The 26548-nt window shown below is 41.7% G+C and overlaps 3 protein-coding genes across 4 annotated transcripts; 2 read left to right on the top strand and 1 right to left on the bottom strand.

Moving 5' to 3' along the window:
* Positions 1-5619: 5619 nt before the first annotated feature.
* sftpbb (surfactant protein Bb) lies at positions 5620-9589 on the top strand. Of its 2 annotated transcripts, none has more exons than XM_080432415.1 (11): positions 5620-5752; positions 6051-6094; positions 6467-6541; positions 6941-7063; positions 7199-7330; positions 7448-7528; positions 7632-7815; positions 7900-8042; positions 8279-8359; positions 8504-8617; positions 9202-9589. In XM_080432415.1, exons 1-11 carry the CDS (start codon positions 5686-5688, stop codon positions 9235-9237), a joined length of 1080 nt encoding a protein of 359 aa, XP_080288541.1. In that variant the 5' UTR covers positions 5620-5685; the 3' UTR covers positions 9238-9589. The 2 variants fall into 2 exon arrangements, with proteins under 2 accessions (XP_080288541.1, XP_080288540.1); XM_080432414.1 differs by having other exon boundaries at positions 7199-7336.
* A 1108-nt stretch (positions 9590-10697) lies between these two features.
* usp39 (ubiquitin specific peptidase 39) lies at positions 10698-20681 on the bottom strand. The gene is made up of 13 exons (XM_080433181.1): positions 20508-20681; positions 19071-19149; positions 18502-18596; positions 18269-18405; positions 17148-17300; positions 16806-17031; positions 15545-15619; positions 15156-15223; positions 14560-14748; positions 13992-14134; positions 11585-11720; positions 11392-11478; positions 10698-10943 (listed from the first exon to the last, which is right to left on the bottom strand). The coding sequence occupies exons 1-13, from the start codon at positions 20575-20577 to the stop codon at positions 10890-10892; spliced, it is 1512 nt and encodes a 503-aa protein (XP_080289307.1). The 5' UTR covers positions 20578-20681; the 3' UTR covers positions 10698-10889.
* Positions 20682-21016: 335 nt separating this feature from the next.
* On the top strand, positions 21017-26308 carry cUnh2orf68 (chromosome Un C2orf68 homolog). Its single transcript, XM_080433166.1, has 4 exons — positions 21017-21211; positions 21980-22104; positions 24641-24786; positions 24926-26308. Exons 1-4 carry the CDS (start codon positions 21102-21104, stop codon positions 25046-25048), a joined length of 504 nt encoding a protein of 167 aa, XP_080289292.1. The 5' UTR covers positions 21017-21101; the 3' UTR covers positions 25049-26308.
* Positions 26309-26548: the final 240 nt, after the last annotated feature.

The following is a 26548-nucleotide window of genomic DNA, read 5'->3' as shown; positions in this document are numbered from 1 at the left end:
AGCCGCCTCCATTGCTCCAATCATTACCCACATAATAAACCTCTCCATCATACAGGGACGGGTCCCTAACGATTTCAAAAAAGCAAGGGTGACCCCTCTGTACAAAAAAGGAAACAAATTAGACCCTGGCAACTACCGCCCTATTTCTATTCTTAGCTCCATCTCGAAAGTCATGGAAAAAATAGTCTATGAACAGGTCGATAAGTATCTTGCCGAAAAAAATCTAATCTACAAATTCCAATCTGGCTTCAGAACAAACCACTCCACTGACACATGCCTTCTCTATTTGAACGACTCTATCAAACAAGATGTCGACAAGGGCAAATATTGCGGCATGGTCATGCTGGACCTCCAGAAGGCCTTTGACACTGTTAATCACCCAATTATGATCAATAAGCTCAAAGCAATAGGTTTTGATGATACGTCAGTGAACTGGATGAGATCCTACCTGGAAGGGAGGGAGCAAGTGGTGGAAGTAAACGGCACCCAGTCCCCCCCCCTCCCTGTGACTTGTGGTGTCCCACAAGGAAGCATACTAGGACCTTTACTGTTCCTGATATATGTGAATGACATGTCATCAGCCTGCGACTGCAAACTGTTCCTGTTCGCAGATGACTCGGCCCTGCTAGTCTCGGACAGGGACAGGCTGCAGGTTGAGAAAACTCTCAGCTCCGAACTCAACAAGATCTGCATCTGGCTCTCTGACAACAAACTTTCATTACACCTGGGTAAAACTGAATCCATCCTCTTTGGGTCCAGTCCTAACCTTAGCAAGGTAGAGAGTTTCACGATCAAAGTGGGTGATGATGTCATCAAAAGAAAGGATGAAATTACCTACCTGGGCTCCATCGTGGAGGCAAACCTCTCTGGTAACAAAAACGCCGAAAAAGTGATACAAAATGTCAACCAAACAACACGCTATTTGTGGAGGATTGATCGTCTAGTCAGTAAGAATACTCTGAAAATTCTTGCAGGGGCCCTCATTCAAGGTCATTATGATTATGCATGCACCTCATGGTATCACAACACCTCCAAGGCCTTAAAAACAAGGCTCCAAACATCCCAAAACAAACTTGTAAGGCTACTTCTTGGCCTCAATCACATAACCCATCTAACCCCTGCTCATTTTGCTAGGATTGGATGGCTTAGGGTTGAGGACAGAGTACAGCAACTTGCTATGGGCCTGGTCTTCAAGATACACCACAACATTGGGATCCCCCTGTATTTGTCAAAATACTTCCAAAATGTTAATGCAGTCCATGATCATAACACCAGAGGCAGCTCCACAAATCATGTTCAACCCAGATTTGGCTCAACTAAGGGAATGAACTCGTTCTCATGCTATTCATCGAAAATGTGGAATGCCCTACCAAAAGGAGTAAAGGAGTGTAAAACCCTACTCACTTTCAAAACTGCCCTAAAGATACACCTTCAGGAGGCTGCAATTCGAAAATGGCCCCTGTCTAAGTCTTAACCTACCCCCCCTACCCCCCCCTCCTTCATTTTCCTCTTTTGTATATATATATATATAAAATATATATATATATATATATATATTTTTTTTCTCTCTTCATACCAGTAACCTGAAAGCTGATTGTATGACATTCTGTATAGTAGTGTGTATATCTATCTGCCTTATATTTCATCATGATTTGTGTGCATGGGGGTCTCATCTTAAACAAGCGTAATGCTTAATGAGAGTTCCAGTTTAGTAGACCTTGTATTGTGAATTTGTACTTCCATGTACTGTTATGTACTGTCATGTACTATTCTCATGTCTTACTAAATAAACTACATCAATCAATCAATCAATAGTAGGCCTTATCATTGCTAGTGTTTGTTCAGTAACAGGAGTCTCCCCATCTCTTCAGCTCTTTAATAAACAGAAAATACATTTTCTGGTGGGTTGCAAAATTACAGCCAATCAGATGGAGACATGGAGACTCCTGTTACTGAACAAACACTCGGTCAGGGGACCACCAGTGGTCCTTGAGGGTGTTCCAGGTGGTCCCCAGCTAAATCATTTGTCAATTTTCGCTCTCAAGGGTTAAATTATTGTTAAACATCTGCATAAGGCCTACTTAATAAAGAACTGTTATTTTAATCAACGTTTGCCTGTTATCTCGTCCATGGTACCAACATCAAGTTTTGGGTCTGACAATCAAATAGTGGTCCTTGCTATGATGAAAAGGGTTGAAAACCACTGCTCTGCAATGAGTACTATCAATTTTAACCAAAGAAAATCACTTACCCTATCTTTAAGATATTCATGACTGTAAGAATTGCATGCCCTTGTTAAAATTTAACAATGTGTTTAATGCTTCTATCTATTCATCTTAAACTAAATTATTTAAAGCTCTTAATCACCAGTTGTCAAAGACATCCATTGACCTTCTATAAACGCCCCCCATTTTAGGATTGAAGCTCTACTGCCATCTACTGGGCATACTGTGCATGTCTTCAAGGCAAGCTGTTAGTCAGGGCTGTTAACAAAAAAAGGGGGACACGGCTGACAAAAGCGCCAAATTTTTTCTACATGCTCTCCATCACCATAAGTTTCATTTTGGACGGGGAGCCACGTCATCAAGATGGCAGAAGGCGGCCATCTTGGATTTCAAAGATGGCCACCATGTAATATCTATAAGTGCCAATATTTCGACTTCAAAGCCACTTAGAAGGTCAATCTTGGTGTCAAAATATACATTTTCTGGGTCAAGGAATGCAATAAAGCTATTGAGAATTCCACTAGATGTTTATTTGTGCCACGATCAAATAAATATGGTCATTCTAGCAACATATTTACATAATTTTCAACTCGGTTAGCAGTCAGACACAGAAAATGGAGCATGAAGTGAATTGACATTCAAATGATCTGTCACATTGACAACTGCAAAGCTCTGTGCAATTCCAGTGTGCCTTCTTGCATGAGCACCTTGCACCACAACCACGTTTACAACCGCACTTGACCAGTTCATTGCAGGCTTTTGACGCCATCGGTAGAATGCTCCACACAGGAAGCCAGACCTGGTTGTTGTCTTCCAATGTCCATCCCCATCCTTCTGGACTGGGTGTCGGCTGCTGGGCCAGTTCAGACGTGGACCAGATCCCAGACTGGTAGGCAACTCGCTTCACGTGCTGCAACAGTGAATCTTGCGTTGGTGGAATGTGTTCCATCGTTTTGTTCTTCTGGCAGAACAACTCTCGCCGTGCTTCATTGACAGATTCCAAATCACTTGTCTTATCATACATGATGACTGTGAAACGCTCAAGAAGCTGAAAGTGTTGGGCATCTATGGTCACTGAAGTGTATGGATTTTCTGCCATGTAGTTGAAGGCCTGGGTGACCTCAGGGTAGGACTTCCATGCCACCCATGCTGACTTCTTTCCTTTCCCGCAGAATGCTGATGTTGTGTCACAGCCTGTGTAACAGTGGAAGATGGGAAGTGCTGTGGACTTGTCTTTGCCCAGAGCATGGCAGATGGTGTTTATATGAACATAGGTGTAGTTCTTGCCAGTGCCAAAAGCAACCCAGATGTCTGCAGCTGGATACTTGGTGAGCAGGGCATGGAACTTGCCGATGAGGATAACGACAACATCCGTATCCACAGTGCGTATCAAGCAGGTAGAACAGCCATGTTCCAGGGCATCAAGCAGGTGAATCAATATCCTGGTGTCGGCCTCTTCGTGGTTACATGGCAGCATGGAGTGGCTGGTGTCTGTGCCGACCACTGTGATGCCAGATGTGATGAAGACCAGCTTGCCCTCTGGCCAGGCGGTGGATGCAATCTTCCCAGAGAGAAAGGTAAAGAGTTCCTGCTTGTTTATAGGATCACGCAGGAAATCTGGCCAATTCCCCGGCAGCTTGTTCTGACCAGCCACCTTCCGTCGTATCCCTTTGCCTCGCTTCTCCCTTGTTGACTCTTTTATGCTGCTGGTGATGTAAGTATCCCAGACCACATCAACTCTTTTGGAGATCTACAAAGCCCAATCCATTGTGTGCAAGAGACGAGATTGGCAAGGGGCAGGCAAAAATCTAAACTGTGTAAGGCAAGGGGTCGAAAACCAAAGGGGCAGTCAGAGAAGGCAGAGGTACCGGCAAGGGCTGGGCAAAAACGTAGTATAGAAAACAGAACAGAGATCAGTTAGGGCAAAAAACTTGATTTTGAACAATGCTTGAGAGCTTGGGTAAACACAAGGCAATCTGGCAAGAGACTGGAGAGAGACTGAGGCTTAAGTACTGTAGGCATGATTGCAGGTGAGTGAATGCAGGTGGTCACACTGGCAGGAACCAGATCCAGACACACCCACACCCTAGGGACTAACAGGACACAGGTGGAGATAACTAATAATCACAGGGAGGAGAGACAAGGCAGGTAAACAGTAACTAGGCAGACAGGAAACAATAGGAACGATACTACAAAATAGATAGGAAAAATAGGAAATAACAAGAGTCAGATCTGTCAAAGTTTAATAACACACACACACACACACACACACACACACACACACACACACACACACACACACACACACACACACACACACACACACACTGAGATGTTGTGCATAATCTAGACGAAGCATGCATAATTGTGTACATATATTGCCAGAATTTACCAAATTATCTAATATTGGCTGAATTAGTCACTTATTGATATTCCCTATAGTTTTATTGCATTCCTTGTCCCAGAAAATGTATATTTTGACACCAAGATTGACCTTCTAAGTGGCTTGGAAGCCGAGATATTGGCTTTTATAGATATTGCATGGTGGCCATCTTTGTAATCCAAGATGGCCGCCTTCTGCCATCTTGATGGTGTGGCTCCCCGTCCAAAATTAAACTTATGGTGATGGAGAACACGTAAAAAAAAATTGGCGCTTTTGTCAGCCGTGTCCCCCTTTTTCAAAAATCTGGTCTTAAGCAACCGGGCTATGTCAAACTCAGTGGTTCTCAAAACTTTTCAGGCTGTGACCCCCCAAAATAATCATATTTGAACTGGGGACCCCCCCCACCCTGATAAGCACTTGGAATGTAGAAGTTGAGGCATTACATTTTGTTTGACTATTGTGAAAATAGCAGATTAGCAGATTCACTTGTAAGTACTGTATTTCGACATTGCAAGTAAAAAATGTGAGTACTTTTTCCACCACTTCCCAGTAGGCCTAAAGAGGAAAATGTGTGAAAATAAATGCAGCAAATACAAAATGCTATGTTTTAAAAATCACCTACATTTATAAATAAAGGTGGTTTGACAGTTTTATTATCCGGTTTCAACGTGCGCGTCACTTCTCTTGATCTGATTGGATGGTAGAATAATCTGCGCTTCCGGTCTGGACGCATAAACAAGGTTGCCATGTCTGCTTATTATAAGCGAGGTTGGGCTTGTTCTTCTGTAAAGTTCTACAAGATTTTTTGGATTTGAAAATATCCCAAAATTCTCTTTTTTTTCAAGATTTTCTTTGAAAATAGAAGATAATAAGCTCATGACGCGTCGCATCGCAGCGCGTTTTGAGCTTGTAGATCGGCTATTTTCAGAAGGTTTAAAGTGCTCATGTAGCCTATCGCTTATTTTGGCCTTGTTTTCATAGACCTGGCTGCTTATTTTTCTCACACAATCTGGCAACAGTGCGCATAAACATCATTGTTGTGTATGGCAGCACCCTAACTAACATCATTGTTGTGACATGGCTTCTCTCGTGATGATGGAATTTGCTTCTATCGCTGTGATCCTCATTGCGTGTCTGTGTCCTGGTATGTCCGTTTATTAACTATATATCAATAGAACAGGTTAGCTAAAATCTCATACAAGAACAAGATAAACATGTCTGCCTCACCTCAGACAATTCGAGTCATGTCATGGTATTTGGTTTTACATGAAATATTAGATCTTTTGGAACATAGATTTTTCTATCAATGTTTTAATAGTACTTTATTGGGTCAAAACAAGTTAAGACAGTACCTCATTCATTAAGTACATTTCTTTCACATGTTTTATGTTCCTGTTTTATGTTCCTCTCTGCTTGTTAATGGGTTTTATGCTGTCAATAAGGCCCAGGGGATTCCAGGGTCATTGGAGGACATTCACAGTCTTCGGTGAGATGCATTTCAAACAATATTGTCAAAAATGTTACTGATCACAATATGGCAATTTACATATATCATACAACATTACACTTTATGCACATGTAGGCTATGTTTAAGAAGTAATCCCACCACCAATGTCATGCCATGATGAGTGCATACCATGTATAATAGGTATAAACATTATAGAATATATAGAAAATATAGAACATTCCTTTCACATCCATTTTAATCACATTCAAGGTCTCTTTTTTTAAGTTCTCTCAACAGTAACTTAACTGTCATATGTCACTAAAAGACAATATAAATACACTTTAATTTGTAATGTTTGAATAATGTCTGCTTGAATAAACATGTTTCTGACCTGTGGCCTTTCTTTACTAGACATCAGACATTTGTTCAGAATGCACCCAGGTGGCTCAGCTGTTCACAGCCATGATGGATAATAACGACACACAGGTGAGCGTTGTCTTCATGGGTAGTGTGTGAAAACTTCTAAACATTATGATTATCATTTGTTGTCATTCAGTAGCATGCAGGATCTGTTTGATATGTAAACACATACAACTAAATGTATGTAAGGAAGGGACTTTAGTTAGCATAGGTCTATAGATGGAGTAAATAAATATTTATTAAAAGTGTCAGAGCAAATATTTTCCATCAATTTAGTTTTATCAAACTATTTTGTTGGTGGCTCTTACCTACTGTAATGTACTTGCTTTTGGTACTCAGAAGAGAATTGTCAAATTTATCAAATGTGACAATACTCTGCTTCCTCTTTCAGTTCTGCTTAATATAACGAGTAAACGCTTCCCCAAATACAAGCAGGACAATACACTAACAGATGTGTTTCTGCAGGACACTACATATAAACCCCTGCATGATCTGTGCCTGTACCTCCCTTCAGAACAACAATCAAGCTGCATTTCACGGGTGAAGACATATTTGCCTCGAGTCCTGCAATTCATTGCTAGTGACCTGGTGAGATTTATTTTTATCCAGGTCACAGAAATCCCTCTGTATTTACGCAAGTATGTGGAGATGCACCAAAGGTGCATCATCGGCTTTCATGTAGGATCACTTCTATGATTTGTTTCTGTTCTATTCTTTCTGCAGAATCCTGGTGAAGCCTGTACTGTCCTGGGACTCTGTTCGATCCAGTCAGAGAGTGAACTGGTGGAACGTGCTCAGCCTGCCACTGAAAAAGATATGTCCAGCTCTGAGAGTAGAGCACACATTAGCACACAGGCCAGAGTGAGGAAGCATAATAAGTTAAATAAATAATAGATGAAGTGAAACTTGAGATTATTTTTATATGGTCTGTGAAAAATTTCTTATCAGTTTCAGTTACTACTCTCTCTCCAGGTGCAGTTCAGCCCACAGTGCACCTTATGCTTGTTTGTCACAAAGAAACTGGAGGACATGCTGCCTAAAAATAGGACTGAGGTGAATGTACTCTCATATTACAATGCATTGTTGACATATATTTCAGGATTATATATCGCATCATTTGTGTGCCACTTTGTTCTCTCCTCTTTTTGCTTTGCAGGAGTCTGTGCTCAACCTTATGGGAGAGGTGTGTAATCTTATCCCTGCAAGTTATAAGGAACAATGTGACGACTTAATCGAGAAGTATGGGAAGGAGATAGTTAGCTTCCTCTTGTCAGAGGCTGCACCACACGCCATCTGTGCCATGTTGCACCTGTGTCTGTTCAAGGAGACATCTCATGTGGGTGAGTGAGTGGCATGAATAGGAACTGAAAACTAAAGAGTATTTCCACAATGTCTCCCAAGTTAATGCTCTTCTGACTCCGCAGAGATGGCTCTCCCCTCTGACTGTGAGTCATGCCGTACTCTGGCTGTTTTAAGTCGACTCCACCTGGGTCTCAACTCCACTGAACATCAGACCTCCTCTTTCCTCCAGTCTGTCTGCTTCCATCACCCCAGAGCCATTCCTAAGGTACCTGGTCCTTTGCTCTACCAAACCCACACATTCAAGATTCAATCCCTCTATATCTTCAACTCATCACACTCCTCATGAGACGTGGTCATGTGAAACCCTGACCTAATGGTTGACATGTTTATATGGGATGTTTTGTGGCTTTCTTTATCATATATGAACGTTCCAAAGATTTTGACCTTCAGTGCAATAAAAAGTTAAAAGTGACTAATCTTTTTCTTTTTTTTCTCCTTCAGTGTGAGGTGTTTACCAAACTTCATGGCTCCAGGCTGCAGAAGGTTTTAGGAAACCAGATGGTTGTCCGAGATGCTTGTGAAGTAAAATATATATTTTTTTTCTTCCAGAGAGTTATGCTAGGTGTAAATCTGTCTTTGTCGCTAACGACAACTAGAGACCTGCATAGTGGTTATCTGATGTCTTAATTCAGTTTAGTTCACTCATCTCTCCTGTCTTTCTTCAAGAGAGCTGATCTGTGTGCTACTGTGAAAGAATGGAGGCCTTGGGGTAAGAAGAACGTTTGTAACTTGGGACCCAGCTACTGGTGCAAAGACATGGGAACTGCTCAGAAGTGTGGTGTAAGTAAATTGGATAAAATGTTTTCCCCACTGAACATTCAGCCAGCTTATCACTCAGGCAATGCCAGTTCTCAGTCACATAGGCCAAAGTCTGGCTTGAGAACTTTAATCCATGAACCCGTCTTGTTTATGAGCTTATATAGTAACAAAACAAAACAGCTATGCCTCAATGTTGCATGTACTGTGTATATACAACAAAAACTAATTGTTGAAAGTTACAAAGGCCGCCATGTCATTTAATACACTTAGACCCATATTAAAATGTCACATGCCATCTCAGCCAATCAGGACACGGGCATATCAAGCCATGGTGTTGTACTTTAGCAGTGCTTGAAAAGTTTGGACCACCAGACAGACCCCGAAGTGGTTTGTACTAGCTGCTTGGTCATAATTGATTTAATTTGTCCATTTCATAAAAATCTATTAAAAGGGATGTAGATTTTTTTGAAGGCTGCATGCATAAATAAGATTTTTGTGGCTGCCAACCAGAATAATGTATGAATTAAAAATATGTATTTAGTCTGATCTATAGTTAAACTAACCAATTTACTAAATTGATTTGTCTATTTATGTTCTTACTCTAGAACGTGGGCTTCTGTGAGAAATACATGTGGAAGTAGAGTCGAAAATCTGCCTGCCTGAATGACCGAAGCTCCAAAACAGTACCTGCAAAAGTTTTACAATGTATTGCACTGATCTAGATTTTAAGACAATCCTTTTTACTTGGTAGATAAGTGCCGTTTATTACATGTTATTTAGGTCAAACCACAAGAATACAGTTTGCATGAAATGTGTTGTTGACAGACTGGATTTCAGAAAAGCAAGTCAAGTTTCTGCAGTCTTGACTCTGTATATTAGCATAATATCAGTATAACTATGAAAAGGCACTAATAACTAAAGTTAATTAATGCATTGTCCCAATCACTGTATGAAATAAAAGCTACTTTGTTCCAATTGTGCTGTAAAATGTCTTTAACTAGAAAAAGTGCTCCTCGGAGCACAGGTCTCCGCCAGGTCAGGTAGGTTATTGTGGCCTCCTGGTGGCGCTATAAAAAGCCAATGTGAAAAGGGGCGCCATTACTTCTTCGGCCTTGCACAGCAATCGGATACTGCATTCATGATTTGAGGCATTTTGTTCCAAAAAATTGTTTTGCTAAATTAGACTGCTGGTGGCGCTATAACAGGCCAATGTGAAAAGGGTGGCATTTCGTCCTCGGCCTAGTGGGAATGTGTGTGCAAAATTTCACAGAAATCGCACGTTGCGTTCATGATTTGAGGCATTTTGTTGAAACTGACCTATCCAGCAGACTTTGGAAGCCAATGTTAGCCAATTAGGATGGAATATGAAATATCGGACACTTCCGTCTTGATCATGTGTACCGATTTCCGTGATTCGGACAGAATTTGAAGGAGTAATAGCAAAAAAAGTTTTACAAAAGTCAGCCTCCTGGTGGCGCTCTAAAAGGCAGATGTGAAAAATGCAGGGCAAAGGTTTATCCATGGCTTCTAGGGAGAGTGCGTGCAAAGTTTCACGCAGATCGGTGCAGTTATGGGTAAAAACGCAAATCGGTCTTTTATAGCGCCACCATGAGGCTGATTTTAACATTTTCAAGTGGCATTTCTTCCTCGGCCTAGTGGGAATGTGCGTGCACAATTTCACGGAAATTGCATGCTGCGTTGATGATTTGAACCAATCCTGCAAACTTTGGAAGCCAATCAAGATGGAAAATCGGACAGATCCGTGTTGATCACATGACTATAGAGATTTGCGTGATGTTTGGATAAAATCTGTAGGAGTAATATCAAAAAATGTGTTTTGCACAAATTGGCCTCCTGGTGGCGCTATGACAGGCCCATGTGAAAAAAGGTTCTGAATTGGCATCCAGGGAGTGGGTGTGCACAGTTTCGCAGCGACCGGGTCAACGGTGCCGGAGATTAGCTGGTAACAGACAGGACACACGGACGGACAGGGGCGAAAACATACTCTCTCGCCATGCCTTTCGGCCTGGCGGAGACAACTACACCTCATTACTAAATTATTTCCAAATGTTAACCCTTAAAATGAAAATGTAGAATCCAGTAGGTATCTTGGAGTCGATTTATTTAGCAAATTACAGACAGTCAAAAGTTATAACAGTGACAAAATGGAAACATGATCCTTTTTTTTTCTTTGCCCACAAGTCTCCCTCCTATGGCCAAACTTATTCTGAGGCCACTTTCAGCAGTGGACAGGTCTGCTCTTTCTGGACACTCACCGAAATCCCAGCCTCACTTATGCCCCCGTGTGGCTATTTGTGTCATCATCCTCCTCTCTTCTTTTCCATATCTGGACAAGAAATAAACATGTTACAAATGTTATACCCTAGTTATGAAGCGTTCAAGGTTTACAGGGCTACCTAAAACAAGTTAGACATCAGTTTAAATTAGTCTCACACTAGCCTATCTCTTCCAAAATATTTGAATACTCTGGAGACAGCATGTAGATCTTCTGCTTTGAATTTGAGAATAGAAAACATCCACATGAATAATGGAGTAGCTCTCCAGACCTTAAATAATTCCACCAACCACAAGGCAGTGTTCAGGGGAATTGTGCACAATTCTGAAAGAGTAGAGTCAAAAACATCTCTCTGGACTTCTATTTCTGCTCAGCAGCTAGCTAATTTGACAATTTGGTTTTCCAGTGTGACTAGTTTAAACCATTGTATTGCGTAAATGGACGCAAGTAAAAAAATAATTCAAAGTGTCAGAAACTAGTATAATATGGTACAACTTGCCTGGATGTAAGCTTCTGACAGTGTGATCATCTGAGGGAGAATATCAGTCACTTGCAAATCCTGCATCTCATACCATTTTCCAGTAGCCTGTAAAAAAACAATGAACCTCACTAATCACAGGTTTCATTATTTTGCTTATAAATAGTGGCCAGAGATATCGGGAAGAATTCAGCAGTATTTAACTGACACCTACATGATGCAAGACGTGTATTCTGTAAGCTCCCTCTGTGGGCTTCCCATCATGAACTACGTTGGCGACCAGGTCGTAGGTTGTGTGCTTCTCCGTTACCTGGGCTTCTTCAGTCAAATACTCACGGAGGTCTACATTCCTATCGGAGCAAATATAATGGGATAAAGGGATAACATTGAAAACATTAATATAATAAAGGACTGTGCATTCAGACTACAGGCAACAAAGTAACATACATGGTCGTTGAGGCAGCGCTTAAGCTAATGGAAATTGAGTGGAACGTGGAAACGGTGAAACAATTTTCTCTGAAATTGTGATTGGTTTAAGTTTCGCGGCGTCATTAAAGTAGTGGCACTGGCAACCAGCTCAATTTTAATTTGTAGCCCATCATGCAATGTCATGTGTATCAAGCATCATTTGTAGCTTTATGTCACTAATGTTCACTGAAAATGACTGTTGATGAAGCCTGTTGGTTCACCAGTCATCTCAACGTTCAGTTCTAGTTATACTGGTGAGTGGTATAGAGCAACAGTTCTCAAACTTTTTGGCTGGCGACCCCCAAAAAACACTTTGCCATGGCTTACGATCCACCTCCTTCACACCTCACTAATCTAACAATAGATGCACACCTCTTTCCGCAGCTCCAGTAGCCACCGACTTTGGCACCACAGTTCCACCTCTTATGTTGAGAAAAACTCCACTGGTTTATCAATGTGATGGTGTTTGGTGTAATACCTCTTAGTTTTTGCTGCCGTTATGCTTTCGTGTGTCAGAAACAAACAGTACACATTGGGGCTGATCGATTTAATAAAATGGCAGGTGAATATTGTAAACCAAAATAAAACCTTGACTCAACGTCAAAAGGCAATCCCTCCAAATGATTTGCCGACCCATCAGGGGGGGTCACAACTGTTAACATAGGTTGCCCCTCTACTATACACTTGATGGTATGACCCACACAGGTGCATGCGCAGTGAGCGCTGCGGTTCACATCACAAACATGGAGGGAACGTGTTGTTGTTTTGTCCCACTGCCTGTACAATTGAATAAACTGAGCTAAAAGGAATAAACGTCGTGTTTATTAAGTTCGAGATCAACATTGGTAGCAGAGGATGGTTTGAGGATGGCTGCAAACTATAGGGTACCGCCGAAGTTTGACGAAGCCAGACCATACGAGTGTTGGAAAAATGAAGTCAACATATGGACGCGAGTTACTGAACTCGATAAAAAGAAGCAGGCGCTTGCTGTGGCGTTGGGGCTCGAAGGGAGAGCCAGGGAAATCGCTATGGAAATACCTGCAGAAGACTTGGACCGTGATAATGGTATGGAGACTTTATTGGCGAAACTGGACGGCGTGTTTCAGCAAGAGGAAAGGGATCGGGCCTACGACGCGTATTCCCAGTTTGATCGTTTAACAAAGGACAGTTCAGTTTCAATGGCGGACTACATAATTGACTTTGAACAGGAACACGACGTTTCAAAGTGCTCAACAGAAGTCACCGCTGCCGGGTACTAATCCATTAGATAAGTTCGGTAAGCGAGATGTGCGGTGTGTCAAAGCACATTCCATTGGGCCAAGGACTGCCCCCACAAGAGGAACGAACAAGTAAGATTCACCGAAGACGAAAATGTAGATGAAGTCAATATCACGTTGTTGACAAATGACCGCATGTCTGACTGAGATTTTCATGACTGAATTCCTGGGATCAGCCATCATAGACACAGCATGCACTCGTACAGTGTGTGGGGAGAAATGGCTTGTCAGCTTTGTTAATGGTCTCAGTCAAGAGCAGGCAAACAAGCTGATGAAGACAGAACATTCCAGTTGCAGACCATTTCGTTTTGGAGATGGGAATTTAGTATATTCTACCAGGAAAGTGAAACTACCTGCCAAGATAGGACAAACAAAATGTTACATAGAGACAGAAGTGGTCGAAGTTGATATCCCACTTCTGCTAAGTAAATCATCACTGAAGAGGGCAGGAACTGTTTTAGACATTGAAAATGACAGAGCAGTGATGTTTAAGCAACAGATACCTCTCGAGTACACTAGCTCAGGACACTACTGTGTAGACATAAGAGATGAAGACAACACAAGGAGGAAAATGAAAGATGACGTGATACTTGCAGCGACAGCTGAAGATGAAGCCCTGACCGTGACAGAAAACATGTCCCCAGGTGAAAAGCGCAAGGTCCTTCTCAAGCTTCACAAACAGTTTGGCCACGCATCAGCAGACAGGCTGCAGAGGTTAATCCAAAGCTCTGGAAATAAAGACAAGGACTGCCCCACTATTTTGCAACAGATAGTACATGACTGCGACATATGTCAGAGATACAGCAGAACAAACCTCCAGGTTGAGAACCACTGGTATAGAGAATGGTTTTCATTTGGACTTTGAATAACACTTACGTAATGGGGAAGTTGACAATGGTTGGATTTTTCTCCACAAAGAAGTTGTTCTTGGTGAATCGTTTGATGCAGAAGATGAGATATGGAGGCAGTTTGGTCAACTGGAATTTTTTGAGAAAATTCTCTTTGTAGGTTTTGTATTCCTGAAGAAAAAAAATACATAAAGTGCTGCAGTTAACAAATACAAAATAAGATACATAATAATTGTAGTTATAGCAATCTGGCATCTGCAGGAAACTCTACTGTTGCATCACTTTCTCAATTTGTATTAAAGACCATATAGTGATGTATTTGATAGTGAAACTGGGTGCTTCCTCAGCCAAGCACAGCGATCGGGCGGTGGGGGTGGGCCATTCACTGACTGAAACATGTTCATTCCATTGACAAATAGGTAGACGCCTCATTGGCCGGTCTTGAAACTAGCTTTGAACAATCTCATCATTTACTATTTTCTGTCAAGTCCATCTTTTTAAGACTATACTGTAGCATTCATAGCATAACCATATAAAACTAGTCTTTGAACTATCATACAGTTGACAGAATATTAACATATCTGTACATCTCATACCTTTTCTGTAATGCCATTGAATTTGGCCAGGATGCTGAAGAGGGGCACTTGTGGGATGATGAGCTGCTCCTTTTCATCCTTGTATAATGGAGCTGTTGGGAGGTCAAGGGTCAAGTATAGGAAGGTGGACTCCGACATCTCTTCCTGGTATTCCTCCTGCAGAAGCAACGCCTCCTTCTCCTCTGGTGGCTGGAAAATTTACACATGTATAGATGAGGACTTAGAACTGCTTGTGCCGGGGCGCCGATGCCCGAGTGGTTGAGGCACATGCCACATAAAGGCTCTGATGGGGCCTGGCAGCGGGTCCCATGTTAGATTCCTGGGCCCAGCGGACATTTGCTGCGTGTCAATTCCCAACTCTCTCCCCATTTCCTGTCAATACACTGTTCTATCAAAATGGGGGCAGAAAAGCCCCCCTCCCCAAAAAAGAAAACTGCTGTAGCTGGTTGGGCATGTGTTATGGTGTCTGAATAAAAGACTACCTCAGAAAAAGGATTTTGAAGGTTAATGGGAATTTGAAGGGGCTCCATATATTCTAAAGAATTGTCTATTTGAATTCCATGTATCAATTTACAAATAAAGAGTAAGCAACTCACCAAATCTGGGTGTGGAAGCTTTTTGGAGAAGATCTTCATGGAGCCTTGAAATACTTTGGTAAGGCTTGCTATAATGGTAGGAAAAGAGATGCTTGAGATTATTTTCATTTTATATGGCAACAATAGCAAGGTTTTGACAACGATAAAGCTGAGTACAAATCCGTTTTTGTACTATATATGTAAATGTCAAATAGTGTCAGTTTTTGTACTATATAGTGTACATGTCAAATAGTGTCTGCTCTTATGACTCATTCATTTAGTGTGGCTACTGCCAAAGAAGCAAATCATTAATGATCCTTCAACTTGATTCTCAAACTACTCTAGGACCAGTATTCTGTGTAGGTTAAATAAATGTTCTTTCAGCAAGATGTACATCGTCTTTCACTCACATGGCTTTTTCTTAGTGCCTCCAAGAGCACCATGAAGAGCGTTCAAGAACCAAGATAGGAAGTCCACAGCATCCCCTATAGGTCAGAACAGTTCATCATCAACATTGTTTAATCCCATTACATTGTTTGCATTTAGCTTGTCCGTTTATTCACAGCAACTTAGATCAAGAAAAACTATAGGATTAGCTTTAATTCCTACATGACCAAAATTACAAGCAACCAATAGTACAAGGATCAGAGATTTTTGGCCAGATAATTTCCTGTGATTATAAAATTATCATCTAAAAGAAATGCCATGACAACTGGTGAGATGAGGGAGAGAAGGAATTTGATTAAGAATGTAGAGTAGAGATGAGTAGATATTGAATAATTAACTTATAAACAATTGCTGACTATTTGTCATCTCTTATTTGCTCTTTCAAATTTCTTATAGTGTTCATAATGCAGTGCACAGCCTGGACCCTCTTTCAGCAAAAGGAGATTCGGCACTCTCCACGATCAGTGAGAATTAAGCTCATGACCCTTGCATAAAGCGCTTATAGAAAAACGGCTAGTTTATCTCTATTAAAGTTTTTTATTCATGAAAAGCTGAAAATGCAAGCTCTGTCCGTGCAGGGAACATTATGTTAAAGTTTGAAAAGTGCATCTCAAAGATTAGCATTTCCATGTTATTATGTGCATATCGTTACTGTTGGGCAGAAACCTCCTAATCTCCATATTTCAACTTTTTATTCATTAATTTATTTGGTAAATTAAGGTCACAACAGCTCTCAATGCAAGGCGATTTTCACTATTTTAATCAAAATATATAACAATAATAAAACAGGAAAGTGCCCAGACCGCTACGCCAGCGGTTCGGGCACCTAGGCTCCAAAGTAAACTGACAGTGCATTGCGGGTTCGAGTCGCAATCCCAGCGGCCTTTGCAGCATGTCACTCCCCATCTCTCTCCCCATAATTTCCTGTCAACCTACTACTATCCTATCAATAAAGGCATAAAGAAAAAAGCCCCAAAAAAGGAAAGGAATGTTTTAGCCATAGGCTACAAGGTTTCCAACCAATAGCAACAATATTATTTTATCAATGAAGAGACTGGGGAAAATAAGATACAAAAGACATGGCAAATGGAATCCGAGTAGATCACTCTAAAAATGATGAGTTTTCAGTTTTTGAATAGCAATTTGCTTTAAAATGTCAGTTCTTGAGACCTGAGGTGCACAGTCGAAAACTGTTATCTAGCAGACAAGCAACATATAGCGCACCTTGCTTGGTGATCTGGAAGTTCTTCTTACTGCACAGCACCACAGCCTGCAACATCTCATGTGGAGACACATGGGCCTTGAAGTTTCTTGGGTTCCAAAGTTTGCGCATAAGCTCACCAAACCTCTGCACCAGGAGGAACATGATGTCACCCGGAGGCCTGCGAATTCCTATGTAGTTTTCCTCTTCCAGGAAATAGTTCCGTAGTGGAGGAACATTGGACAGAGCCTTGGAATGATAAACAGAAACATGAGGAGAACGGCAGTGGAGATGCCCGTCAGTATAATGTGAAAAGTTGGTATCACGTTCCAGATATGGGCCAGCATGATCGATGGCATTCTCACCTGTAACACCACATTTGCGTAGTCATTGGCCTTGATGTTGTTAAGCCCTACAATGCCTGGCAAGTAGGTGGTACCATCATAGGCACGATACAGCCTTCCCTGCTTGTCCAAACCTGAGATGTGCGGCTTTGTGAATGTGGGCTTCAGCACATACTACAAAGAAAGACACACAGACACAGACGGTATGTGACTCAAGTCTACACAAGTACATATAAAATGCGATGCCACAGCTATGCTTAAACTAGAGTTGTTCCGATACCAGTATCGGAAAAGCTGCCGATAATGGCTAAAATGCTGGTATCTTTAAGTATGCCAATCTATGCCATTCCGATACCATATAATGTATATTGGGATTTAATTCCCATTAAACAATTAGTTTGTATTTTGAATGCTTCATATGATGGTGCACTATTGTTTTTATACTTCAGCTGTACTATTGACATGATTATTTTTCTAACTTATGGCTGCACTTTTTTATTTATTTTTTAATTATTAATGTTATTTATTCCTCGATTTCTTTTTTGCTACGGATTGGTATCGGAATGGTACTCGGTATCGACCGATACGCAAGTTGGGTGTGGAATGGGATCGGGAAGAAAATAAAATGGCATCGGAACATCGATAGCTTAAAAAGGTAGGGTGAGTGATATTTTTTGGTTAAAACAAACAGTTTTTTTGTCAAAAGGTTAAAGCTCTATATTGTGATATATGAGTAATCATTGCTAGAGTGTTTGATCAGTAGCAGGGGTTTCTGCGTCTCTCCAGCTGTTTAATAAAGAGAACATATCTATTCAGGAGGGTGGCCAATCTTCAGCCAATCAGGAGAAAGAACTCATTTATCAGATTACATTTTTAAGTGTTCCAGTTAATTCACTTGTCTATCCTGTGTCCAGTGTGAGTTCTCTCTGATTTGATCAAATCCTGACCTGAAAATGCATTTTATGTTTAATCAAGAGCTGGAGGGACGGGGAGACCCCTGTTACTGAGCAAACACTCTATATAGCAACGAGTACTATCAGAATGTAGAGCTATTCAACACTTATTTTAACAAAAACAAAAACAAAACCACTTACACTACCTTCAAACACAACATAAAATGGAGCATCTCATCAGTCACTCACTGTGATGTCCTCCAGTGATGAGTCAATGATCTCATAGTTGTCTGGCAGACAGTAGAACTTAAGAGTGTGTAAATTGAGGAACACGTGATGGGTGAACTGTACACTATGTGTGTAAGCATGAGACTTCAAGCCTCTACCTGTAAGAGACATATAAACATTAAACAGTCGTTTACAATATTAATCCAGTATGTGATCTATTCTATGGTCCAGCATCAAGTATTGTATATACATACCTTGGAAGTATTTCCCACATATGAGACAGGCATAGACGTTGATGTGGGAGAGCGAGATTGAGCATAGCTTCTCAAAGTCAAAATCCAGCACACTCCTGTGAATTAATACAGCAATAGTTTAGTAGGCTGAAGACCAGACTGACTAACGTAGAAGGGAAACAGGATAGATGGGCACCAAGGAAGAGTGGCCACCTCTGTGTTAAATTGGCTCTCTTTTCCAAAATGTTAAAAATATATATATAATAATAAATTAAAGTATATATGATTAGAAAATACTTAAATATTTGACAATTAGAGTCCAACATTTCTACAATTGCTGCAAAACCTGTATACCCAGTCATTTTAGGGCATAAACATGAAGTTGAAGGAAACAATTAAGTCTGATAATGATGTACCGTGCATGTTCACATCATGTACACTTTACATTACTTAAGATCATTAAAAAAAAAAAATCCTTCACATTTTGGACAAAATAGCCAATTTTACATCGAGGTGCCCAGATGTCCCAAGTGCCCACCTATGCTGTATCCACATAAAGCTAACGTTAGGGCCAATATTTTCCACCATACCTGTTTATAGTGTCCAGGTAAGGACAGTGGCGGCTTCTACGGTCCTCTGCGACACGTCCTCGGCCTAATTTGATGGCCACTAGAACATGAAGTTAGACAAAAATGAGAGACTAAACGGAATTGTTCGATGAAAACACAGCCAACTCAGTTAGCTAAACAGATGTAGCTTTGGTATGCTCGATTACACATACTAGTGTATCGGGTAGGTGGAGCTATCTTATTGTTACAAGTGAAAGTCCGGAATTAAAAATGTACTCGAGTAAAAGTACAGAAGTATTGGTATCAAAATGTACTTGAAATACCAAAAGTAGAACGTAATTAGCTCCTGTAGTATACAACCCTCGTAGACGTATTTATGATTCTGACGTCTTCAATCTACGAGAGTTGTAGGGTTCACTTCCCATGGAGACCTGGACGTTCTGCACTATGCCCCGTAGACACTCCAAACATGTACAAATGTGAAAATAAAGGTGCTTAACCCCAAGCCCCAAATGTTAACTGGCTCTACGGGGTAGTAGTTTAATGTAATAATCCATATCTTTCAATAAAGAAGTGTTTTAATGCCGTCTGTGGCCGAACGCCATTTTTTCACCCTCGTTTACTTCCTGTTTACATTTAGTGTAATTCCGGGTTTCACCGGATGCGCCCCGTCACTACCCATCACTACCGCCCATTGGGAACTTCCGACAGAATCGGCCACAGACGGCATTAAAACACTTCTTTATTGAAAGATATGGATTATTACATTAAACTACTACCCCGTAGAGCCAGTTAACATTTGGGGCTTGGGGTTAAGCACCTTTATTTTCACATTTGTACATGTTTGGAGTGTCTACGGGGCATAGTGCAGAAAGTCCAGGTCTCCATGGGGCGTGAACCCTACAACTCTCGTAGATTGAAGACGTCAGAATCATAAATACGTCTACGAGGGTTGTATACTACAGCTAGAACGTACTCATTATGCAGAATGTCCCATTTCACAAGTTTTCAAATGTATAATAATGAGCAGATCTACGAGCTCTGTGAGCTCGTAGATCTGCAATTTTAAAATGGCCAAAATGTATATACTGTAGGCTGAAGTGGTTAATGTATGTTTGGTAATAATAATCAGAATCTGCAGAGTAACTAACTAAAGTTTTCAAATAATTGTTGTGGAGTAAAAGTACAATATTTTCCTCTGAGATGTAGTGGAGTCGAAGTAAAAGTACAGAAAATTGGAAATACTCCAGTAAAGTAAAAAAAAATACCTCAAAATTGTACTTAAGTACAGTACTACTAAGTAAATGTACTCAGATACTTTCCACCACTGCCGTTCGCCAAGTACGCGCCTGGCACACAACGCAGAGCAAATCGAGCGTCCCTTCACCCTGCTGCTACCACTAGCTTACTAGCTAAGTTAATTCTCATTTTAAGGCCAGTAATGTCAGTGCAACTTACCCCCTTCTTCTTCATCATCCTCATCATCGTCGTCTACCTCGACGTCTCTTTGTCGCTTCAGAGACACCATTGCAACAGTTGCTTATCGATAGATCCTAGAGAACTAAACTTAAAACCTCTAAGCAGAAATTACTTGAGAATGTCTCCACCGACGGACATCGAAAACTCGCGGTAGTGATATCGTCCGAGTAAAACTCAACCCGGGGTTTGAAACAGTGTTGCCATGTCCGCTTATTATAAGCGACTTTGGGATTGTCTTTCTGTAAAGTGCTTGTGAATATTGGTGGTGGTGGTTGCGGTTTTTTGGGCTTGTTTCTAAAGTATAGTTGCTTATTTTGGGCTGGCTGTGTAATGTTGTTTAAATATTTTCATGCCAAGGAATATTCGTAACTTATTTGTTCATGAAAATGGATGAATACAAAAATAACATGCACCTTAGGGTTATTTCTCTTATAACCCCGGAAGCATTATTAATTGGACAGCAACTTTCTTTGGTGCTGCTTTGTGTGGGGTGCCCTGAGACTGTACCAATTATAAACTCATGTATATATACCGTTCGTTAAAGATTATAGAAGAGTTTAAATATCGGTCGTGATGGATATTTTAGGGGACGATGAAGCACAGGATGAGAAATACAAACGATCGGGGCGTTTGGACATGAGCCATGGTTTCTTGCACCACATTCGAAGGAACCAGAAAGCAAGGTGATTTTTGTTGTGTGTGTCTTCTTGGCTAACGCTGCTAACTAGCAAGCTCACCATATTTCTTAACACAATTTAAACATGTATTAATGTGGGTTACATTTGAGGTCAAAATTCAGTGATAATTGATATAGTCAGACCAGTGGTTCTTAAACATTTTCGCCTCAAGGACCCCCAAATTGACACATAATTAGCCCACGGACCCCCATTTGAAAAGATATGCCAGGGACTCAACCATTTAAATTTCAAGGACCCCCAAGTTTGATGCGCATTAGGCCATGGACCCCCGTTTGATACCATTTTGATCTCGGGGACCCCCAATCTACACTGTATCATCATCAGTGTTAATTTAACTCTGAGAGCGTACAAAAATGGGTCCATTTGGTTACATTTGTACACTCTCAGAGTTACAGACACATAAGGGTCAATTTGGTTCCTAACTTAATTTGGCTGGAGACCTCCTGGAACCCTCTCAAGGACCCCTGGGGGTCCACGGACCGCACTCTGAGAACCACTGAGTTGCTGCACATGCACACACAATGCCAACGCGTAGAAGCTCGCACTGGCTGGCCTCATCTAGTTATCCTATAATTCTAATTATTTAAAATAAACAATTTAATGTTTCAGTAATGTTGTGACAAAAAGGTCAGTATTTGATTTGCTCCAGAAATGCATCGACATCATGTGTCGGTGTATATCTGTGCTGCAATGTACCAAATAATACTGCACAATCCAGACAATAAGAAAAGGTGAATTCTCTGTCCTGTTTAGAGATGACTATGATAAGGAAGTGAAGCAAGTGAAGCAAGCAAAAGAGCTTCAACAAAGGAGACACACTACAACTCCTAGACGCCCTCGACGCCCTGACATCGAAGTTTACCATCCCCGTAGAAGAAGTAAGGTTAACCCACTCTGCTGTCATCTTTGCACTGATGACAGCAGCCCCTTGGAGTGTGTGTGTGTGTGTGTGTGTGTGTGTGTGTGTGTGTGTGTGTGTGTGTGTGTGTGTGTGTGTGTGTGTGTGTGTGTGTGTGTGTGTGTGTGTGTGTGTGTGTGTGTGTGTGTGTGTGTGTGTGTGTGTGTGTGTGTTGGGGGGGGAGTGTGATGGCACTGTCAGAGAAATGGCCAGGGCATCGCTCATACTGGACGCAGGAGGAAGGTCCCCCTGGCTGTTGCAGACCAGAATACCTTCCTAGTTTTCAGGGAAAAAAAACTGGACTCGCAGGGCTTAGGGGGTCTGATTGGCCGGATTTCCATGACCTCTGCCATCGGACAGGAAGTCCAGTTGAAATGGGCAAAGAAGTGCCCATTTCTGATGGATTAATTACAGACCCCAGTGTGGTAGTGGAGGCTACTCTCATCCGCGAACAGGGGCGAGGCTTCCCCTATTGGGCGGGTCGCGCGGGTGGGGACTTCTTTCCTCTACATTAGAAGAGTTAGGACGTCACATTCTAATACAGCCCGAATACCCAATCTTAGCATCGGCCTCAGTGGCGCACCTCGCTAATCATTAGACTTTAAACCCACTTCAACTGGGAGTCTGGGTTCGATGCCCGCTTGGGACATTACTTTTTCAAAACAACCGCAGATAAGATTTTTTCGCCGATAGGCCGAGGAGACGCGCCCGAGCGCCTTCAGGCGCGAGTGCCCGCGACGACCGGCCGATGGTCTGCTAGTCGACTAAGCGCCGTCCGAGTTATGTACCGATAGGCACAGAATCGTAAATGATGTTGTGGGGACTGCGTTTGCCCCAACTGCCACTCAGTGCACTAACATAGCTCACGTTGCCAGGCTCTCTCCCCACCCGCCACCGGCCCCCCGCCCCTTTGTGCTTCAACTACATGCAAAAAGGCTGTTCGCCTCTCACCCACCAGGGAGGGGACATTATTAGACTACAGGAAGACACAGCTAGAAGGGTTCTGCTTAATATGAAACAGACTGAGGCCAAACAACATTGGTGTGGACTCCGACTGCAGGGAAAGTTGGCCTGCGCCCTGCATTGATTCCGCTGATCATTCAGTTTCACATTCGATGTGCAAAAATGCTGTTATTGGTGGTGCAATCTGTCAATCTGGTATCCTGACATCCATAGTCCTCTATGTTTAAACCATCATGATTCTGAGCAACGTCTAGAATCCATTGCACACATCACAAATGGATGTAGTGCTTATAAAAACTTGTACATTGCTTGCCATGACCGTATTGTTGACAGTGTCTGATGCAGTACAAAAATGTATGCCATCCAGTGCAGCAATGTTTAAACATTCAAGAGTGTTACCAGAATGGTTTAATTATACTTGTCTTTGCTAGCATCCCGAATATACCTGATGTTGTTTTTGTTGACACCAGTCACAAGGAGGTCTAGCTCCATAAAGAACCTCTCACTCCGCTATACAGCTCCGAGATGAGGTTCTATGTCGTTACCTTCCAGAATCGGGTATACGTCCGCCAAGGCTCCGCTGTTTACCCTTTTGTATACGTCGTATCCCAAAACTAATGGTAGATTCCAAGCCGCACGGATGTTTAAAGTTTGGAACGGAATGGAAAATTTTAGGAACGGAGCGAAACTACCCATTTAAATCGCTTATTTAGTCAGCCTGTGGCCATGTTTCCCATTGTAGCCAAACCGGGAGCAGTACTGGCAGCGGACGTAGGGGGGTTTTCCGGGTTGAATGGGAAACATGGCCACAGACTGACTAAATAAGCGATTTAAATGGGTAGTTTCGCTCCGTTCCTAAAATTTTCCATTCCGTTCCAAACTTTAAACATCCGTGCGGCTTGGAATCTACCATTAGTTTTGGGATACGACGTATACAAAAGGGTAAACAGCGGAGCCTTGGCGGACGTATACCCGATTCTGGAAGGTAACGACATAGAACCTCATCTCGGAGCTGTATAGCGGAGTGAGAGGTTCTTTATGGAGCTAAAGGAGGTCCTGATTCTAGAAGTAGGCTGTGTTTTTGATTTGTACGACAACCGTTACCTGAAATCATAACAAACTTTGGGTACAGATGTAGACTCTGCATACTCATGTTTGGAAGTCTGGGCCATGTATATAAACTGACCATGAGTGGCATGACAAAGGGCAAAGCCAAACAACTTGCTAAATATTACTCTGTTTCTTTCAGCTGTTATAGGCAGTTTGTCTGTGTGGAGGAGAAGGTGCTATAATGTACCCTTAGGTGCCCATGAACTGTCTAACCTTGTTACATTCTTTTCCCTGTAAATTAATACGTGTGTGTGTGTGTGTGTGTGTGTGTGTGTGTGTGTGTGTGTGTGTGTGTGTGTGTGTGTGTGTGTGTGTGTGTGTGTGTGTGTGTGTGTGTGTGTGTGTGTGTGTGTGTGTGTGTGTGTGTGTGTGTGTGTGTGTGTGTGTGTGTGTGTGTGTGTGTGTGTGTGTGTGTGTGTGTGTGTGTGTGTGTTTATTTCCAGATGGGTCAGAGCCTGGCATAGGTGCTGAGCCTGAAGAGTGGAATGAAAGTGGGTCAAGTACAGAGACGGAGACTCATGGAACTGAACTATTCTGGCTTGACTACCAGTCAGATTCTGGCACTATTACATCCTTCATTGTCCACAAGGTTTGCACATTAATTTGAAGGATGTTTCTGGCTATGTATGTCAAGTTATTTTTTATTTATTTTTATCCTTGAAGCTCACTTTACTGGTTTACTTCTACCTCTGTACAGCATATCATGTTTTCCTTCTGTTGCACCTCAGGGAGATAAGCCTGAGAGGGTGGTGGAACGTGTTGCAGAGACGAACATCCTGGATTCAGCCATGAGAGCAGCACTGGAGGTTCGAATTCGAAAGGAAATGGACAAACGACGAGACAAACGCTGAGCAATATTCCAGAAATAGCAGCGATGACAGACAAGCTGGAAGTGAAACATCCAGTGGAGCAGAACATCATTTGATATGCTCCTGGTAGTCATATCATTGACAAAGCTGGCAGTGTCAGTGACTGGGAAGATGATCTCTCCCAACACTGCTGACTCTTGTGTTCTGAAGGCTCAGTGGCACTGAATTAACAGCGCTTAATGTAGACCAGGGGTCTTCAACAGGGGGTCCGGGACCCCTAAGGGGTCCTCAGAGTTACTACAGGGGGGCCGCCAAATCTTTGTGTGTGATTGTCTTTTTTTACATTAACCACTTGAACCCTAGCATACCTATTCTGAGGAGAACTTTTGCCAAAAATAGCAGATCTACGAGCTTGTAGATCGGCTATTTTTGGCAAAAAGGTTTGGTGTGGAGGGTGAAAAAAGCAGATTAAGTACAGAGTGAAAGATCAAGTTTACTAAGTATTGAAAGTTTAAGTGGTTAAATGTCTGAAAATATACATTAACATGAATCCAACATGATAGTGCTGTCAAACATTTCTATGAAGCCATCTATGAAAAAGTTCAATCTGCAACACAGTTTTATACAATATGTAGTCGGAGTCCCTGCTTCATGTCTCTCTCAGCTAAGGGGTCCTTGGCCTGAAAAATGATGAAGACCCCTGATGTAGACGGTACAGATTGGGGCACAACTTTCATTATACTTTACAGTACATTGGACTGTTACCTCGGACTGCCCCACGAGTTCAGGGACACAGTCCTCCCGAAGATTACTATCCTGTAGGCTCCGAAGTGGAGTGCAGGGCTGCAACCACACACCTGAAGATGACTCTATCAGTAAACTATTGTTGGGTATTGGCCCACTCCAAAGGATAAACCAGAGGACGTGGATACTCTCTCTTAGTAAAATTCAGGAATGAATAGGTGCTTTCTTTATGTTTTTGCAGGGCAGTAAACCTACCTACTCCACAGATCATATGCTCTGTCTCCCGTGTTTACAAAGATTTATTGTCGATAAATGTGATTGGAACTTTTCTGAAGTGCTGAGCATGGAATGTCATTAGGTATTAATTAGAATTTCATCTTGTTCAATCCTCTGTTGAGTCGGTTACATTTGATGATATTGGTATTGTCACCTTTTTTTTGTCAATTGGTGATGTAGACATGTTTGTTTGACAGCTTCATTGCATTCTGTATGTTTATTTATTTAGGACTTGAGATTTATTTTTGATACTGTGATGTATTTGAAGATGTCATTTCTTAGTTTCAGCTTTACATAAAAAAACCACTTTATGGATATCATATGTGTGTAGAATCTGCAGTCATTCCTTCAGCATGTACTGGATAAACATAAACAAAAAGTAAAAGTTCAGAGACATTTTCAAAGTTTGAGGGTGTAACATACATATCATACAGCTGTTATGAGCATAGGCAGTTGAATTATTGTGCTTAATGATTCCTCAACAGTGTGGATAACAACAACAAAAAATAGATAAAAAGGCAA

Source organism: Gymnoscopelus braueri (assembly GCF_963280865.1).
Source record: "Gymnoscopelus braueri genome assembly, chromosome: 7".
In the NCBI taxonomy this organism is placed as follows: Eukaryota; Metazoa; Chordata; class Actinopteri; order Myctophiformes; family Myctophidae; genus Gymnoscopelus; species Gymnoscopelus braueri.
This window is presented reverse-complemented; position numbering and strand designations above follow the sequence as displayed.